Source organism: Loxodonta africana, chromosome 4 (assembly GCF_030014295.1).
Source record: "Loxodonta africana isolate mLoxAfr1 chromosome 4, mLoxAfr1.hap2, whole genome shotgun sequence".
NCBI lineage: Eukaryota > Metazoa > Chordata > Mammalia > Proboscidea > Elephantidae > Loxodonta > Loxodonta africana.
The window spans coordinates 74,500,392-74,518,389 of NC_087345.1; the positions used below are offsets into that span (position 1 = coordinate 74,500,392).

Below are 17,998 nucleotides of genomic sequence, written 5' to 3' on the forward strand. Positions count from 1 at the left end.
TTTCCTAAATGGAGCTCAGGCAGTTATAAAAAGCACTCAATCACTTCCTACAACATGAGCCGTATCTTCTTTCCTTTACAGCTTCTCTTTTTTCATACTTACTGCCTATTCTTTAGGCCTGCCCAAAGCACTAATAGGCATTGCTTAGTTTAATTGTTAACCCTTAGATATAAAAGCAACGCCAACCTCTGACCCAGAGACTACAACATACCTGCAGAGTTGCCAAGACAAGTTGCCACGATGTTCCAAGAACAGCCCCATGGCAGTGTGCCAAGTTAAGTAAAGTCCTCATACACTGGATATTTTTGGAAGTTAGCTATATATTAAAAAAGAATATATTTGCAGAACTGTTAGGCTTTCTTCAAAATTAAAAAGCTTGTAAAGCATTATTATCATATTCAAAGTTTTTTCTTATATAAAAACCAAATAAAAATATTAAGAAAATCGGTTTGGATGACTAACTGCAATGATTTTATACAGAACAAATTCATTGGCTTAAAAGCTGTTATATGGGTTATGATAATGTCACCTGCATAGTTTTAACTACTTTCTTTTATAGATACCATCCAGGTAAAAGAAAATAAATAAGTTCAATGACAAATTTTGACAAATACTGAGAAAGGGTACAACAGATTTTCTTTTTAGTTAATTGATAACAACAACAAAAACAAGCACTTTACCATTACTGTCCCTTGAGGCTGGACTGCTAGAGGTTGACCCACTGCCACAACCTGCTGGTGAGATTCGCTTGATGGACTTATCATCATAACACTCTGGCCCTGAATGGAATATGCTAGAACACAAAGGAAAGCCTAAATAATTAAAATGTACTTACATGTTGCATTCAAAGAAATGTTATATTTTAAAATATTAATTTGACCGAATAAAGTTCAACTGTGACATTTATTTAAATATCAGCATTTTTACCAAACATTTTATACAAACATTTTAAAAACTCATGAGGTGCAGAAACCAAGGCAAGTTAAGCAAATATTAAATAAAGAATTTGATAGATAACATATAAAATTACAAAACTTTGCTACATTTCTTCATAAGTAAAATAAAACTAGAACACAGTAAGCATTTTACACATGTATCCCCAGTACGCTTTTCTAGTAAAAGTCAGAGACCAATACTCACATTTTCAGTCTGAAAATTGAAGATCATATTAAAATATATTTATATCATTTGTAACAAACGAGTATTTTCAAAATATTAAAAAAAAAATTGGGATGTTAGCCTAATCTAAGTGGTTGCAAGCATTATTGTTGTATTCATTTCATTAAAAAAATCATCACCACCATTTCAACAGTAAGTTATAGTTCCCAAAAAAGTTTCAGATTTATCTTATTTTATCCTCACAACTATTATTAAAATTGGATTTAAACTGGTATTTAAAATTGGAACTTGTCTAAAATTGGTATTTTTTCCCCACCTCCATTCTTTCTTTTTTTTTTCTTAAAGAGATGGAAGAAATTCAGACTCAGGGATATTAACTTTCCCAAGGTCACAGAGGCAGTGAGTGGAACAGCTAAAGCTTAAACTCAGAATTTCTATAATCTTTTCTCTACATTATGTCACCCCGCTAGATGACGAGAATTTGAGTAAGTTTAAGTCTTACATTTATTGGAAAGTGTAGCTGCGGTGGTAGTATTCAATACAGTAAGAGCATAATGAGGAGGCAGGGAACCCTTGCATATTGCAGTTATAAAGGCATCTCTTGAAGTTACAAGGCCCAGCCTTCCACAAAGAGCAGCCATAGTCAGTTCAGCTTTTAAAATATTCTCAGTGGCAGCTTCATCTGTGCTGAAAAGATAAGGTATTTTATTTCATCTGATTAATTTATTTTTAATTATACTGCAAAACATGATCTGGAATTAAATACTAAGTGAATTTTAAAGAAAATCTATATAAAAATACTTTCAAAACTGATACAATAAGGAATTTTAACTAATTAACATAATATTCTGAAATATGAACTGGGTAAAAGCAATGTACAATACACATATTCATTCAGGTAGTCCTCAACTTACAACGTATTCAAGTTATGACAAACCACTTACAACCATCCTTTTTTAATGATTTGTGTATTTTTTATGTATGTATGTATTAAAACATATCTGTAAGTTTATATGTAATGCTTCCAACCTCCAAAGACAAATAAAGATCAGATTTATAAAAATACTGATAATAAAAGGCAAAAATAATGAACACTAAAAAAATAAAATGAGATATCTGACTTAAGTCAGAACCAACTTATGTTAGTCAAGGACTACTTGTATTTAAGCAAATGGTCAAAAACTCAAAGATTTAACTTAAAGTACCAAGCATTTAAAAATCAGTAAATCCTGCAATTCTGGATAAGAACATGAAAGAGAATGAATAATGTAATTCAACATCATTGTAAAAGCAGTGGTAAGTTAAGTCTCAAAACAAGTAAGGCATTCAGTAATTTTTTTGGGATTGTATTTTCCATTAAAACATGACAGGAATTCTGGTGGGGAACAACAGAGCAAGGAAAGGATGGGGGAAGGGTGGCAGAAAAACAATAATGTTCTATACAAACAAAAAAGTAATATTAAGAAATATTATTACAAAACAAAGTATTAGGCCAAATTTAAATAAACCACTCTGATGTTGTTTTTAACTGCCACATGTAATATAAAACTTACAAAGACTTAATACCTGGCATCAAGAAGGAGTGAGAGTGCAGCAAGAAGTCCACACCAGCAGGCATTCACCATTTCTTCCCAAACAGCTCTGCTAACTTAAGGAAAAAAAAAAAAACTTAATGATAATTATAGGTATTATAATATCAGATGATATGTCAAATTCGAAAATCTACCTAGTCATTTCAAAATATGTCAAATATTCCAACAACTCAATTACCAAATACTAAAGCTTTACTATTTAAAATATATCTGAATGAACAATATTTGAAAGCATACTATAGTTTCAGACTTCAGTCTTAAAACTAACTTGTTTTTAAATATTTATGGTAAGATCTTTCTGTAAACAAGTTAACTGGTTAATATCTTTAAATATATATGTCAAGAAGTTAAAAATCAGTAAATTCTACAATTCTAAATAAAAACATCAAAGAAATTGAATAATGTAACTTGTCATCACTGTAAAAATACTAGTAAGTCTCAAAACGAACAAGGCACGTGTGTGTGTGTGTGTGTGTGTGTGTGTGTGTATATATCAGTTCTTATTCCCTTCTCCCTTCATCAGGCCAAGCTTTTGGCTTGTGTGACCAGCAGGGAGTGAGCGTGGGTGCAGGTTAACTAGCTGTCTCAGCCAGGTGATTGGTTATATACAATGCGAGCTGAGCAAATAAGTAGACACACTGAGTAAAACTGGAGCCATGTTTCTCACTGTTGGGGAAAGGAGTTACAAATACGCAAAATAAATATAAACCTTGTGGTACTGAACTGGAATTGGAGAAATTGGTACGATCTTATGCATGATATTTTAGATAAACAGATACTCTAAAAAGGTAGACAGATGTTTGCTTATGTCTGTATGTATGTATACATTTGTTTCCTAACCAGGTAGCAAGAAGTGTATACACATAGTGTCCACATGTTCATTTCTAAATAGCCAAAAACCCAATCTGCTATCATCAAGTCAATTCCAACTCATGGTGACCCCATGTGTTACACAGTACAACTGCTCGATAGGGTTTTCTTGGCTGTAATCTTTATGGAAGCAGAACACCAGGCCTTTCCTCCATAGCACCTCTGGGGGGGGGGTTCAACTGTCAACCTTTAGGGTAGTGGCTGAGTGCAAACCGTTTGCACCACCTAATGGTTAAGCACTTAGTGGCAAATAGAAAGGTTAGCGGTTCAAACCCACCAGACACTCAGCAGGAGAAAGATGTGGCGGTCTGCTTCCGTAAAGACTACAGCCTTAGAAACCCTATGAGGCAGTTCTACTCTGCCCTCTAAGGTCGTTATGAGTTGGAATTGACTTGACGGCAACAGATTTGATTTGGGATTCTCTATTAAAAGGAGCCAAGGCTCCTCGGAAAAAGGGATGACTCCATGGCTGGGCAAGAAAAATCCAAAATGAACCTGGGATATCTTGTTATATCAGATAGTAAAGGATTACTCAGAGAATGATGGGGACATACTAAAAGTACACAGGGGCCGTCCTGAAGGGGATACTACTAGCCATGTCAGGGATAATCTGAGCATCAAAATAGATAATGATAGTTGTTGATTGTAAACCTCTGAATAAAACAGAAATCCATGAATTCATACTAATATTAGATAAATAAGCAAAATAAAATAAATGAAGGGGAAGGAAAAGCTCTATTTTATAGTAAAGGTCTCAAAGTATTTCTCCACAGAAAGTTAATTAACTTTACAGTGAAGAGACCTGGCAGGCACCATATTAACCAAATGATGAAAGTTGGCATCACACCAGTAATGACACAAATTGATATTGTATGTTTCCTGATACAGCACAGCGACATTTCTATGGTAGCCCTGCCAAAAATGCATAAATCAAATTTAATCATGAGGAAACATCAGATAAGCCCAAGTTGACTAGCCTGTACTCTTTAAAAAAAATGTCAAGATCATATAGAACAAATAACAACTAAGGAACTGATGCAGACTGAAAAAGAGTACAGAGACATGGCAACTAAATTCAACATGCGATCCTGAACCACAAAGACATCACTGGGACAAGTGGCAAAATCTGAAGAGAATTTGGGGTTAGATGATAATATTGGACTAATGTTAAATTTCTGATGGTGAATATATTATGGTTATGTAGGAAAGTGTCCTTATTTTCAGAAAATACACACTTGCATATTAAAGGATAATCGGTAATCTATCATGTCTAACTTATTCTCAAATGGTTCAGGAAAAAAGTACAGTGACATGTATATAAACAGAGAGAATGATAAGGCAAATACAATACAGCATTAACAACTGGGAAATTAGAGTGAAGGATATAAGGGAACTCTTAATATTTTCACAACTTCTCGATAAATTTCAAACTATTTCGAAATAAAAACGAAAAATACAGAATCATAATATTATACCTATTTCTTTATCCATTTGGTCTGATGCTGACTGTAAATCTTGCTGTTCTGACGACTGTGTTGGTGAAGAAGCTGCTTCAGTGGTAGTCTGACATTCTGTTTCAGCCTCCCCTAACTCTCCTTCAATCATACTAGTTATTCCACGTACGAGGTCTAGCAAACAATGGAATGCCACAGACATGGCATAACCTTCCGGTATAGTTGGGGGCTCAACTTTGTCCAACATCTCTAGGCTGAAATTATAAAAAAATCAGAACCCTAACAAAAAGCCACAAACATGAAAATATATAAAATTATTTTTCTAATTTATGGACTACAGAAATTAAGATAAGCAGAACAGCAAAAGTAAATGAATATCACTGAGTTTGTTCGTTTGGAAGGGAGCTCTACTTTCCTGATCTGATTAGAAAAATTAAGGCCTCCCTGACCACTTTCATAACTATTTTAATCATTCATTTCTGGCTCCTCTCCCCAATTATGCTAATATTTTCAGTAATTGCTGATACTGGAGAAATAAAGACATATACAGGACAGAATAAGAACTCACCAGAGGTCTCAACCCACCTGGATCAAAGGAGAATGAAGAACACCAAGGTCACACAATAACTAAGAGCCCAAGAGACAGAAAGGGCCACATGAACCAGAGACCTACATCATCCTGAGACCAGAAGAACTAGATGGTGCCCGGCCACAATCGATGACTGCCCTGACAGGGAGCACAACAGAGAACCCCTGAGGGAGCAGGAGATCAGTGGGATGCAGACCCCAAATCCTCACAAAAAGACCATACTTAATGGTCTGACTGAGACTAGAGGAATCCCGGCGGTCATGGTCCCCAAACCTTATGTAGGCCCAGGACAGGAACCATTCCCGAAGACAACTCATCAGACATGAAAGGGACTGGACAGTGGGTAGGAGAGAGATGCTGATGAAGAGTGAGCTATTTGTATCAGGTGGACACTCGAGACTGTGTTGGCATCTCCTGTCTGGAGGGGGGATGGGAGGATAGAGAGAGTTGGAAGCTGGCAAAATTGTCACGAAAGGAGAGACTGGAAGGGCTGACTCATTAGGGGGAGAGCAAGTGGGAGTACGGAATAAGGGGTATATAAACTTATATGTGACAGACTGACTTGATTTGTAAACGTTCACTTGAAGCTCAATAAAAGTCAAAAAAAAAAAAAAAAAGAACTCACCAGATTATAAAATTTCTCAAACTCTAACTTAGGTGTTGACTTTTAAAGTAAGGTGCTATAAAATCAAATAAATCCTGTAACGAGGATGATGGTTTCAAACGCGGGAAAAGTATTACTGTGAAATATCAGTTCTCCTGTCATCTCAGATCCAATATGCCAGCAGGGTAAGAATAATACTTAAGCGCATCAATGTATTAATAAGTTCAAATTTCAGAACAGTTTCCACCTTGTAGTTAGGGGAAAACTTTGAGAAAAGAGGACAAACCTTTTGTTTTCAATCACGGCAAACAGGAAATCATGATTTTAAATACCTTAAAATTGAAATCTATCAAGATAATCCAATGAAGAAAGAACAAATGGTGCTGGGTCAACTGGATATGCAGACGTAGGAGAGTAAAGCTGGACCCCCTACTTTAAGGCCATATACGAAAAAAAAAAAAAAAACTCAAAATGAATCCTAGACCTAAATAAAGGAGCTAAAACTACAAAACTCTTAGAAGAAAACATGGGCATAAATCCTCACGACCTTAGACTAGGCAATGATTTGTTAGAAATTATAACAAGAGCTTAAGAAACAAAGGAAAAACAAATAAAATGGATTCATCAAAATTAAAAACTTTTAATTGGCACTATCAAGAAAATGAAGACAACCCAAGAATGAGAGAATATTTTTTGAAAGTCATATTACCTGATAAGAGACTAGTATCCAGGGTATATAAAGAACTCTTACAACTAAATAATGAAAACACAGATAGCCCAATTTAAAAATGGGCAAAGGATCTGGATAGACATTTCTCCCAAGATAATATAAAAATGACCAATAAGCACATGAAAAAATGTTCAACATCATTAGTCATAACCAAACCAAACTCACTGCTGTTGAGTCAACTGCAACTCATAGTGACCTTACAGGACAGACTCAAACGGTCCCACAGGGTTTCCAGGGAGCAGCTGGTAAATTCTAACTGCTCACCATTTGGTTAGCAGTCAAGCTCTTAACCACTGTACCACCAGGGCTTCCGTTACTCGTAAGGGAAATGCAAATCAAAACCACAATAAGATACCACTTCATATCCACCAGCATGGCTACAATCAGAGACAGAAAGTAACAAGTGCTGATGAGGATGGGGAGAAACTGGAACTCTGATACATTGCTAGTAGGGCTGTGAAATGAAGCAGTTACACTGGAAAACAGTTTGGCAGCTCCTCAAAAACTGAGAGTAATCATTCATATAACCTAGCAATTCCACCTCTAGGCATACACCTAAAATAAATGAAAATCTATGCCTACAAAAAAGCTTGTATATAAAAGTTTATAGTAGCATTATTCATAATAGCAAAAAATATAAACAACCAAATGATCATCAATTGATTAATTCATCAACAAAATGTGATATATCCATACAATGGACTATTATTCACCCATAAAAAGCAATGAAGCACTATGAGAAAAGCTGGGTTATATTTGTTTTTATTTATGCCATGAACCTAAAACAAAGCATATACGTTGTTACCTCACTGCTTTATTAGAATTGCTACGTAATTTTGGGTATAATATAACACATTTGGAAACCTTGGTAGCATAGTGGTTATGAGCTACATCTGCTAACCAAAAGGTCAGCAGTTCAAATCCACCAGACGCTCCTTAGAAACCCTATGGGGCAGTTCTACTCTGCCCTATAGGGTCGCTGTGAGTCAGAATCAATTCAACAGCAACAGGCTTCGTTTTCTGAGTAATTCATTTATTTAAATAGCTCAAATTTAAAATCAAGTCCAAAAACTGTCACAAGCTCAATTTCTAGGGCAGCCACAGTGAAATAAATCTAAATGAGTATAATGTTTCCAATACTTATGTTAACCCCACGTTATCAGTCAGAGCAAGGCCAGGGTCTGACTATGGAACAGACCATCAGTTGCTCCTATGCAGGTTCAAACTGAAACTGAAGAAAACTGGAACAAGTCCACGAGAGCCAAAGTATGACCTTGAGTACATCCCACCTGAATTTAGAAACCATCTCAAGAAAAGATTTGATGTGCTGAACACTAATGACTGAAGGCCAGACGAGCTGCGGAATGACATCAAGGGCATCATACGTGAAGAAAGCAAGAGATCATTAAAAAAGGCAGGAAAGAAAGAAAAGACCAAAATGGATGTCAGAAGACGCTGAAGCTTGCTCTTGAACATTGAGCAGTTAAAGCAAAAGGAAGAAATGATAAAAGTAAAAGAAATGAACAGAAGATTGTGGCTTGAGAAAACAAAGTGAATATTATAACAACATGTGCAAAGAGCTGGAGATAGAAAACCAAAAGGGAAGAGCATGCTCGGCTTTCTCAAGCTGAAAGAACTGAAGAAAAAATTCAAGCTTTGAGTTACAATACTGAAGGACTCTATGGGGCAATTACTAAACGATGCAGGAAGCATCAAAAGAAAATGGAAGGAATACACAGAGTCATTAAACCAAAAAGAATTGGTCGATGTTCAACCATTTCAAGAGGTAGCGTATGATCAGGAACTGATGGTACTGAAGGCACTGGTGAAAAACAAGGCTCCAGGAATTGATAGAATATCAATTGAGATGTTTCAACAAACGGAAGCAGTGCTGGAAGTGCCATGAAATTTAGAAGACAGCTACCTGGCCAACTGACTGGAAGGGATCTATATTTATGCCTATTCCCAGGTAAGGTGATCCAACTTAACGCGGAAATTATCGAGTAATATTAATATCACATGCCAGCAAAATTTTGCTGAAGATCATTCAAAAACAGCTGCAGCAGTATATAGACAGGTAACTGTCAGAAATTCAGGCTGGTTTCAGAAGAGGACGTGGAACCAGGGATATCGTTGCTGATGTCAGATGGATCCTGGCTGACAGCAGAGAATACCAGAAGGATGTTTACCTGTGTGTTATGGACTATGCAAAGGCATTCGACTGTGTGGATCATGGCAAACTATGGATAACGCTGGGAAGAATGGGAATTCCCGAAAACTTAACTGCCCTCATAAGGAACCTGTACATAGATCAAGGGGTAGCTGTTGAGACAGAACAAGGGGATACTATGTGGTTTAAAGTCAGGAAAGGTGTGCGTCAGATGACACAACCTTGCTTGCTGGAAGTGAAGAGGACTTGAAGCACTTAACTAATAAAGACCAAAGAGCAGAGCTTTCAGTATGGATTATACCTCAACATAAAGAAAACAAAAATCCTCACAACTGGACCGATAAGCCACATTACGATAAACAGAGAAAAGAAAGAAGTTGTCAAGGATTTCATTTTACTTGGATCCACAATCAACACCCATGGAAGTAGCAGTCGAGAAATCAAAAGATGCATTGCATTGGGCATATCTGCTGCAAAAGACCTCTTTACAGTGTTGAAAAGCAAAGATGTCACCTTGAAGACTAAGGTGTGGCTGACCCAAGCCATGGTATTTTCAATTTCATCATATGCATGCAAAGGCTGGACAATGAATAAGGAAGACCGAAGAAGAACTGATGCCTCTGAATTGTGTTGGCTAAGAATACTGAATAGACCATGGACTGCCAAAAAAACAAACAGATCTGTCTTGAAAGAAGTACAACCAGAATGCTCCTTAGAAGCAAGGATGGTGAGGCTGCGTCTCATGTACTTTGGACATGTCGTCAGGAGTGATCAGTCCCTGGAGAAAGACATCATGCTTGGTAAAGTAGAGGGTCGGCGGAAAAGAGGAAGACCCTCAACAAGATGGACTGACACAGTGGCTGCAACAATGGACTCAAGCACAACGATTGTGAGCATGGCACAGGACTGGGCAGTGTTTCGTTCTGTGGTACAAGGATCTCTAGGAGTTGGAACCAACTCAATACCACCTAACAACAAAAACACATATGTTAAAGTTATTTCTGTCTGTATTTCTTATGGAGCCCTGGTGATATGGTGGTTAAGTGCTACAGCTGCTAACCAAAAGGTCGGCAGTTCAAGTCCACCAGTCTCAAATTGGAAACCCAATGGGGAAGTTCTACTCTGTCCCATAGGGTCACTATGAGTCAGAATTTGTCTTGCTGGCAATGGGTTTGGGTTTTTTTGGTTACTCTTCTCAAGTATTCAAGTTACTACATACTTAAGAAGTCAATAAAAGAAGAGAATGTACAACCAAGATTTATATGTATGCCTTCAAAGATAATACTAAAAGTAATTTTATATTGAACCTCAATGAATGAACGAAAGATGCTAAATTCAACAGGGCAGTTCCAATATGAACATACTAACCCAGAAGAGCATCCAATATTTTCTGGCTATTTATGTTTCAAAAGTGAATAATCAAATTATGTACGGCCCTAAAAAAATAACTTGTTTTGAGATTTAGTCTAAACTTGCCTTAATGTTCAAAAAAATCAAGATCAAGTAAAATAAAGTGCTGTACTCAAAACCATACTATTTAGTAGCAGAATGACTTAAAACCCAAGTCTTTTAAATTATGAGGGCTAAAATTATTAATAAGCAATTTGTTTTTAGACTTTTATTAATAAAAAAGGAATTCTACAACTTGGCTAAATTATTTACTCTCTTGTGGCTTTTTTTTTCCCTCAAGCACACTGAAGAGACCCTTTCTGTTTTTATCTTCACCCCGGTCACTCCTTATCCCCTTAATTTGCTTTATTTTCCTTCCTAGAACTAACCACTACTCGAGGTTACATTAGATGTTTATTAGTGTCCTTACTATCTCACTCACTAAAATGTAAGCTCCACAAGGGCTTCAATTTGTTCTATGCGCTGAGGCTTTTTTCAGTTTATAAAATGAAGTGAGGAGGTGTATTAATCACTAATATTCCCTTCAGTGGTAGAAATGTGATTGTTTTATAACTTGATATTGTAATAATCTCAAGCCGTAATACATTTTATAGCAAGGCAAAGCTTATATGAGACTAGGTAACTTTAATATCTTATAATGGCTAAGAAGAAAAACGAATTTTAGTTAAAAGATTTCAGTCTTTTATGATTCTATACGTCCATAATTTTAGGGAACATAAAGCTCCACGGTAAAATCTCTATGATGATGTAGACTGAAATACCATATACGTTTATCATTGAAACTACTCAGAGATTCTATTTCACATTAAAAGACTTGATTGACTATTACACGAACAGTGTTTTAATTACACATACCAATTATTCAAAATATACTAGTAACTGCAGTAATGCTGAACCCATGTGATATTGATTGCTTTATCTCTGTTAAGCACTACAATTCACTAAGACTTAAGAAAAATCAACAATATGTTGCTGAATATATATGTTACACTGAAATCCATAAAACATGGATTAATTAAAAACTAAAAATTCCACTTGTTGAACCACAAATGTGTGGCTACTTAGGCACTGAAAATAACGTCTCACATGCAGAGTCCTGAAAGGTAGATTTATTACTACTCCCACTTATAGAAGTGGAACTGAAATAAAAAACGGTTAACTAATTTGTAAGAGGTAGCTCGGTTAGTATTAGGAGACCAAGGTTTAAGTCCAAGTTGTCTGAAACCAAGCCCTGTACTCAACCAAAAAGCTATACATTAGGTAAAAAAATCATACATTGCTTTATAATGCTGTTAATAGTTTGCAAATAGTTAAAATAAATAAATAAACAACAATAACAACAACAACAAAAAACAGTCCTAGGTAGATTTTTCAAAATATGACAAAAGAAAACAAGTTGTAAAATACCTCAGGAATATTAGGTTTAAAATTTTAAATATAATGCAGAAAGAAGAATTTTAGGATTAAAAAATGGCATTCCTTATAAAATAAAGCAACTACTACTTACTAGGTGGCTTTAGCACTGCCTTGAACAGTTATAGTCAGAATAGGTATCCAAGTTCCTCTATATTCAAACGCTGGCAGCAAAGTAATACCTCCACCAATTCCCAACATTCCTGAGTTTGCTGGTGCTGAGACTGGGCCACCTGTGTTATTATTTCCTATTAAATAAAGGGAAAAAAGTAAAGATACCGATTTATTACAGTCATACCTCACTTCAGTGCATTTCAGTTACTGCGCATCACAAATACTGTGTTCTTTACAAATTGAAGATACGCAGCAATCCTGAGATGACCAAGTATATGGCGCCATTTTTCCAACAGCATGTGCTCACGTCTTGTCTCTGTGTCACATTTTGGAAATTCCGCAATATTGGAAAATTTTTCATTGTTATTATATCTGTTATAATGATCTCTGATCAGTGATCTTTGGCATTCCTATTGTAATTGTTTTGGCGTCCCATGAACTGCGCCCATATAAGATGGCAAACTTAATCGATAATGTGTGTGTTCTGACTGCTTCACCCATCAGCCGTTCTTTCATTTTTCTCCCTTTCCTCAGGCCTTCCTATTCCCTGAAACATGACAATATTGAAATCAGGCCAATTAATAATCCTACAATGGCCTCTAAGTATTTAAGTGAAAGGAACAGTCACATATCTCTCACTTTAAATCAAAAGTGAGAAATGATTAAGCTTAGTGAGGAAGGCATATCAAAAGCTGAGGTGTGCCACAAGCTAGGCCTCTTGAGTCAGTCGAGCTGTGAATGCAAAGGAAAAATTCTTGAAGGAAATTAAAAGTATTACTCCAGTGAATACATGAATGGTAGGAAAGAGATACAGCCTTATTGTTGACATGGACAAAGTTTTAGTGGTCTGATTAGAAGATCAAACCAGCCACAACATTCCCTTATGCCAAAGCTTAATCCAGAGCAAGACCCTGTCATCATTAGGTGCTGTCGAGTTGGTTCTTACCCTTAATGACCCTATGTACAACAGAATGAAACACTGCCGGGTCCTGTGCCATCCTCACAATCATGGTTTGCTTGAGCCCATTGTTGCAGCCACTGTGTCAACTGTATGAAAGCTGAGAGAGATAAGGAAGTTGCAGAAGGAAAGTCTGATGCTAGTAGAGATTGGTTCATAAAGTTTAAGAAGCCATCTCCATTACATAAAGTACAAGATGAAGCGCCAAGTGCTGATGTAGAAGCTGCAACAAGTTATCCAGAAGACCTAGCTGAGATAACTGATGACGATGGCTACATTAAACAACAGATTTTCAGTGTAGATGAAACAGCCTTCTATTGGAAGATGTCATCTAGGACTTTCATAGCTAGAGAGGAGAAATCAATACCTAGATTCAAAGCTTCAAAGGACAGGACGACTCTCTTGTTAGGGGCTAACGCAGCTGGTTACTTCAAGTTAAAGCCAGTGCTCATTTACCATTCCAAAAATCCTGGGGCTCTTAAGGATTGACCTAATCTACTCTGTCTCTGCTCTACATTTGGAACAACAGAGCCTGGATGACAGTACATCTGGTTCACTGAATATTTTAAGCTCACTGTTGAGACTTATTGCTCAGGAAAAAAGATTCCTTTAAAAATATTGCTGCTCATCGACAAAGCACCTGGCCACCAAAGCACCTGGTCACCAAGATGGAGATATACAAGGAGATTAACGTTTTCATGCCTGCTAACACAACATCATTCTGCAGCCCATGGATCAAGGAGTAATTTTAACTTTCAAGTCTTATTATTTAAGTATTATTACTATTTTGTAAGTCTACAGCTGCCATAGATAGTGATTCCTCTGATGAATCTGGGCAAAGTAAATTGAAGACCTTCTGGAAAGGATTCACCAATCTAGATGCCATTAATAACATTCACAATTCACGGGAGGAGGTCAAAATATCAGCGTTAACAGGAGTTTGGATGAGGTTGATTTTAACTCTCATGGGTGACTCTGAGGGGTTCAAGACTTCAGTGGAGGAAATAACTATAGATGTCGTGGAAATAGCAAGAGAACTAGAATTACAAGTAGAGCCTGAAGATGTGACTAAATTGCTGCAAGCTCAGGATCAAACTTTAACAGATGAGGAGTCGCTTCCTATGGATGAGCAAAGAAACTGGTTTCTTGAGATGGAGTCTACTTCTGGTGAAGATGCATGAACATTGTCGAATTGACAACAAAGCATTCAGAAAATTACTTCAACTTAGTTGATAAAGCGGCGGCAGGGTTTGAGAGGATTGACTCCAATTTTGAAAGAAGTTCTGCTGCAGGTAAAATGCTACCAAACAGCACTGCATGCTACAGAGAAATCTTTTGTGAAAGGAAGCGTCAATCGATGCAGCAAACTTCATTGTCTTATTTTAAGAAATTGCCACAGCCACTCCAACCTTCAGCAACCACCACCCTGATCAGTCAGCAGCCACCAACATCGAGGCAAGCTCTTCCACCAGCAAAAAGATTATGACTTGCTGAAGGTTCAGATGATGGTTAGCATTTTTTTTTAGCAATAAAGTATTTTTTAATTAAGGTATGTACTTTTTTTTTTTTAAGACATAATGCTATTGCACACTTAATAGATCTTGTTGTTGTTGTTGTTGTTAGGTGCCATCTAGTCAGTTCCAACTCAGAGAGATCGTATAGGACAGAGTAGAACTGCCCCATAGGGTTTCCAAGGAGCAGCTGATGGATTTGAACTGCCTTTTGGTTAGTAGCTGACCTCTTAACTACTATGCCACCAGGGCTCCTAATTGACTATAATATAGTGTAAACATAACATATACACAGTGGGAAATAAAAAAAATTCATGTGCCTTGCTTTATTGAGATATTCACTTTATTGCAGTGGTCTGGAACTGAACCTGCAATAGCGCCAAGGTATACCTATACTTAATTACAAATCAGTAATATTCAGAGCCCTGATGGCACACTGGCCAAGAGCTTGGCTGGTAACCAAAAGATCAGCAGTTCAAATCCAACACCCACTCCTTGGATAACCTATGGGGCGGTTCTGTTCTGTCCTACAAGGTCACTATGGGTAGGAATAGAATCAATGGCAACGAGTTTGGTTTGTGGTTAATACTCAAACTTCTGGTCAATTTTTTAAAATTTCCTGTGCTACAGGAATTGGATATCATGCAAACAAATGAAATTTATCAATCCCACTAGTGAGTCTCCCTGTTTCCCCAAAACAACATTTTCTTTTTTTGTATAAACGCTACTAATAATTGGAATGATGAAAAATTTTGGAAATACATAGTGGTGACGATTGCACAACATGACGAGTAAAATTAATGTCAATAGGGTATATACTTTAAAATGATTAAAATGACAACTATGTTGTTATATACACTTTACCACAATAAAAAAAAATGTAAAGCTACTAGTAAGTAAAAATCCTGCCAATTTTTATAATATACCTTTTATTAGAACATTTTTATCAGAGGTAAGAATAAAGAATAAAAAGAATCGCTAGTACAAAGTGGAAGAGAAAGAAGGTAAAGGGAAGCAACAAGCAGTATACTGATTCGCAAACTTAAATGAAGTTCACCCCTTTTGTTAAGAGAGACTAACAGGGAGTCACTGCTTCAGAGCCACTGAGCTTCTGTCAAGTGAGATGGAAAAATCTGGAAATTAATAGTGGTGATGGTTGCACAACACTATGAACATAATTAATGTGGCTGAGCTGCACATGTAAAAAATGTTGAAGTGGCACGTTTTATTATATATACATTTACCACAATAAAAAAACAACAGAGAGGGGGACTAACAGACCCCATAGGGTCTTTATAAGGAGACATCACATGAACATTCTTCTAAAATGAAGATTAGTATCTAAATTTCTGTTCTTACGTAATTAGAGAAACTGAAAGTATATCAGAGAAGAAAAAAGTATCCAGAAAAGAAATGAGCGAGATCAAATTACTCTTCAAAATATAAGTCTTTACTATCAGTAAATTTCGGTACTCTAAATTTCTCTAGTCACAAGAGTTCAATAAAATGTCCTCTCAGAATGATGAATATAGTAAATTAAGGCAGAATATAAAAAGCAAAATACAAATGAGTCCTTACCAGCTTGGTTTGTTGTAGCAGATGGATTTCCAGTAGGAGGCACAAGAAACAACGACTGGATAAATGATCCCAGTGCATTCACAATATCACGAAAAACCTTGGTAGAATGTTGCTTCATATCATAGGATTGACAAAATGACCTGCAAGATAATTTAAAATGTTTCTGGAAAGACATTTAAATATATTTAAATTTGTAAACATTTTTTATAGCAAATGATGTCGCTAAATCAGTTTCAATTATATAGTTAAAACTTGTTTATTATACCTGAGTGATTTTACTAACTTAGAACGAAGGCTCAGACTGAGGTTAAGGTTCCCCCCCCAAAAAAAATTATCTTGGCTATATTATTAACTCAGTAAACTCAGACAAATGGAAACTGCTAAATCACACTTTGTGCCCACCATGCAGTTCTTTTCCATTACCCACACTCTGCCTCTTTGTATACACACAATACAGTTTCCTTTGTTTAGAAATCACTAATATGTGAGAATTAATACTTAAACTCTTCCTGCTAACATAAACATTAACTTATCCATTTAGCAAAATATTGCTAAGGTTTCACCTTAATAGCCGAGGCTGCACACACAGTCTGTGTATTGATTCCACTGCAACTGCTCGTAACCACTGTGGTTTATCTGCATCCAGAAACTTCACCAGAAGTGACAGAAATATCTCACATTCAGTTACCTAAAAAGTATAATTTCTTTTGATAATACTTCTTTGCATCAAGGAGAATTATAAATCACATTCTTGTTCTTAACTTAGCATCATGGACAAACCAATTTTTAAACTATGTTTTACATTTGAAATAAATTAAAATTCCCAAGAGAGCAGAGCAAAGGAAAAAGAGAAGGTAAAAGTAGCTGCATGTAGAAACATTAACAGTAAAAATAATCACAGTGTTTCTCTAAATATAACCCTGAAAACTCGCACTAGTGAACTGCTATTGTTAACGTTAGGTGCCGTCGGGTCAGTTTTGCCTCACAGCAACCCCCTGCGACAGAAACAGAACTGCTTCATAGGGTTTCCAAGGCTGTTATCTTTATGGAAGCAGACTGCCAGGTCTTTCTCCCACAGAGCCACTGGATGGGTTCAAACAGCCAATCTTCTGGTTTGCAGCCAAGTGCTTAGCCACTGTGCTACCAGGGCTCCTTAGTGCTAACAAGGTTAATCTCCTTTAGGAAGCACTGTGCACCATCATGCCATCCATCCCCATTTCTGCAAACTGTGAGGTAGCGTATGCCATGTAAACTGCTGATGGGGTTATATGCTTTACTCTTCAATAATACCACAGCCGTTTTTTCATGTTTTCTCCTGCTGCTTCAGAAACAAGGAGGCAATAAGCCAAAGGTGGCTTAACATATATTTTCTAATGGGAAAACAAGGAACCTGTAGTAGTGGTCAGGTATAAGGTATATAAAGTACTTAGAACAGGGCCTGATACATAATTTTGCTCTATTATTGGCTATCATTACTGTTATTAATATAGACATCATCTTTTTAGCCAGCTCTTTGTAAATAAATAATAATAGTGTTTAAAGTACATTCTAGGTTTTCATTAAATGTCTGATGACTGAGGGAACAAACAAAAAACAACCAGTATATTCAAAGATTAATGGATTCTTTCTATTACATACTAGTGGAGGATGTGGCAGGACCTCTGGGAGGTGAGAATTAAACGGACATTGGGATTCCTAAGGACAAATTGATTCTTGGTTATTTGATGTTTTAGCTGTAGGTGCCCCAGAATGAGTGAGCCATAACTTGGGATATACAATGGCCCTCAGGATTTTAGCCCAAAGTCCTAGTGATTAAAAAAAAAAAGATTGGTATTGTCTAATTTTCTATTTTCTAATGCCTTTAGTATCTTTAACTGGGTGCTTAA

General features: G+C 36.4%; 1 protein-coding gene across 11 annotated transcripts in view; it reads right to left on the minus strand.

Annotated features, from left to right (window-relative positions):
• Positions 1-17,998, minus strand: part of MON2 (MON2 homolog, regulator of endosome-to-Golgi trafficking) — a 146,925-nt gene that overhangs the window by 86,001 nt on the left and 42,926 nt on the right. For all 11 annotated transcript variants that reach the window (XR_010321818.1, XM_023558375.2, XM_023558371.2 and 8 more), the window contains 8 exons: positions 16,676-16,800; positions 16,113-16,252; positions 12,046-12,199; positions 5,057-5,289; positions 2,686-2,767; positions 1,622-1,806; positions 681-793; positions 212-316 (listed from right to left, as the gene is read on the minus strand). Coding sequence is in view for 10 of the 11 variants with exons in the window: in XM_023558375.2 (XP_023414143.1) it covers positions 212-316; positions 681-793; positions 1,622-1,806; positions 2,686-2,767; positions 5,057-5,289; positions 12,046-12,199; positions 16,113-16,252; positions 16,676-16,800 (1,137 nt within the window). In the remaining variant the exon portion in view is untranslated. The remainder of the gene's footprint in view (positions 1-211; positions 317-680; positions 794-1,621; positions 1,807-2,685; positions 2,768-5,056; positions 5,290-12,045; positions 12,200-16,112; positions 16,253-16,675; positions 16,801-17,998) is intronic.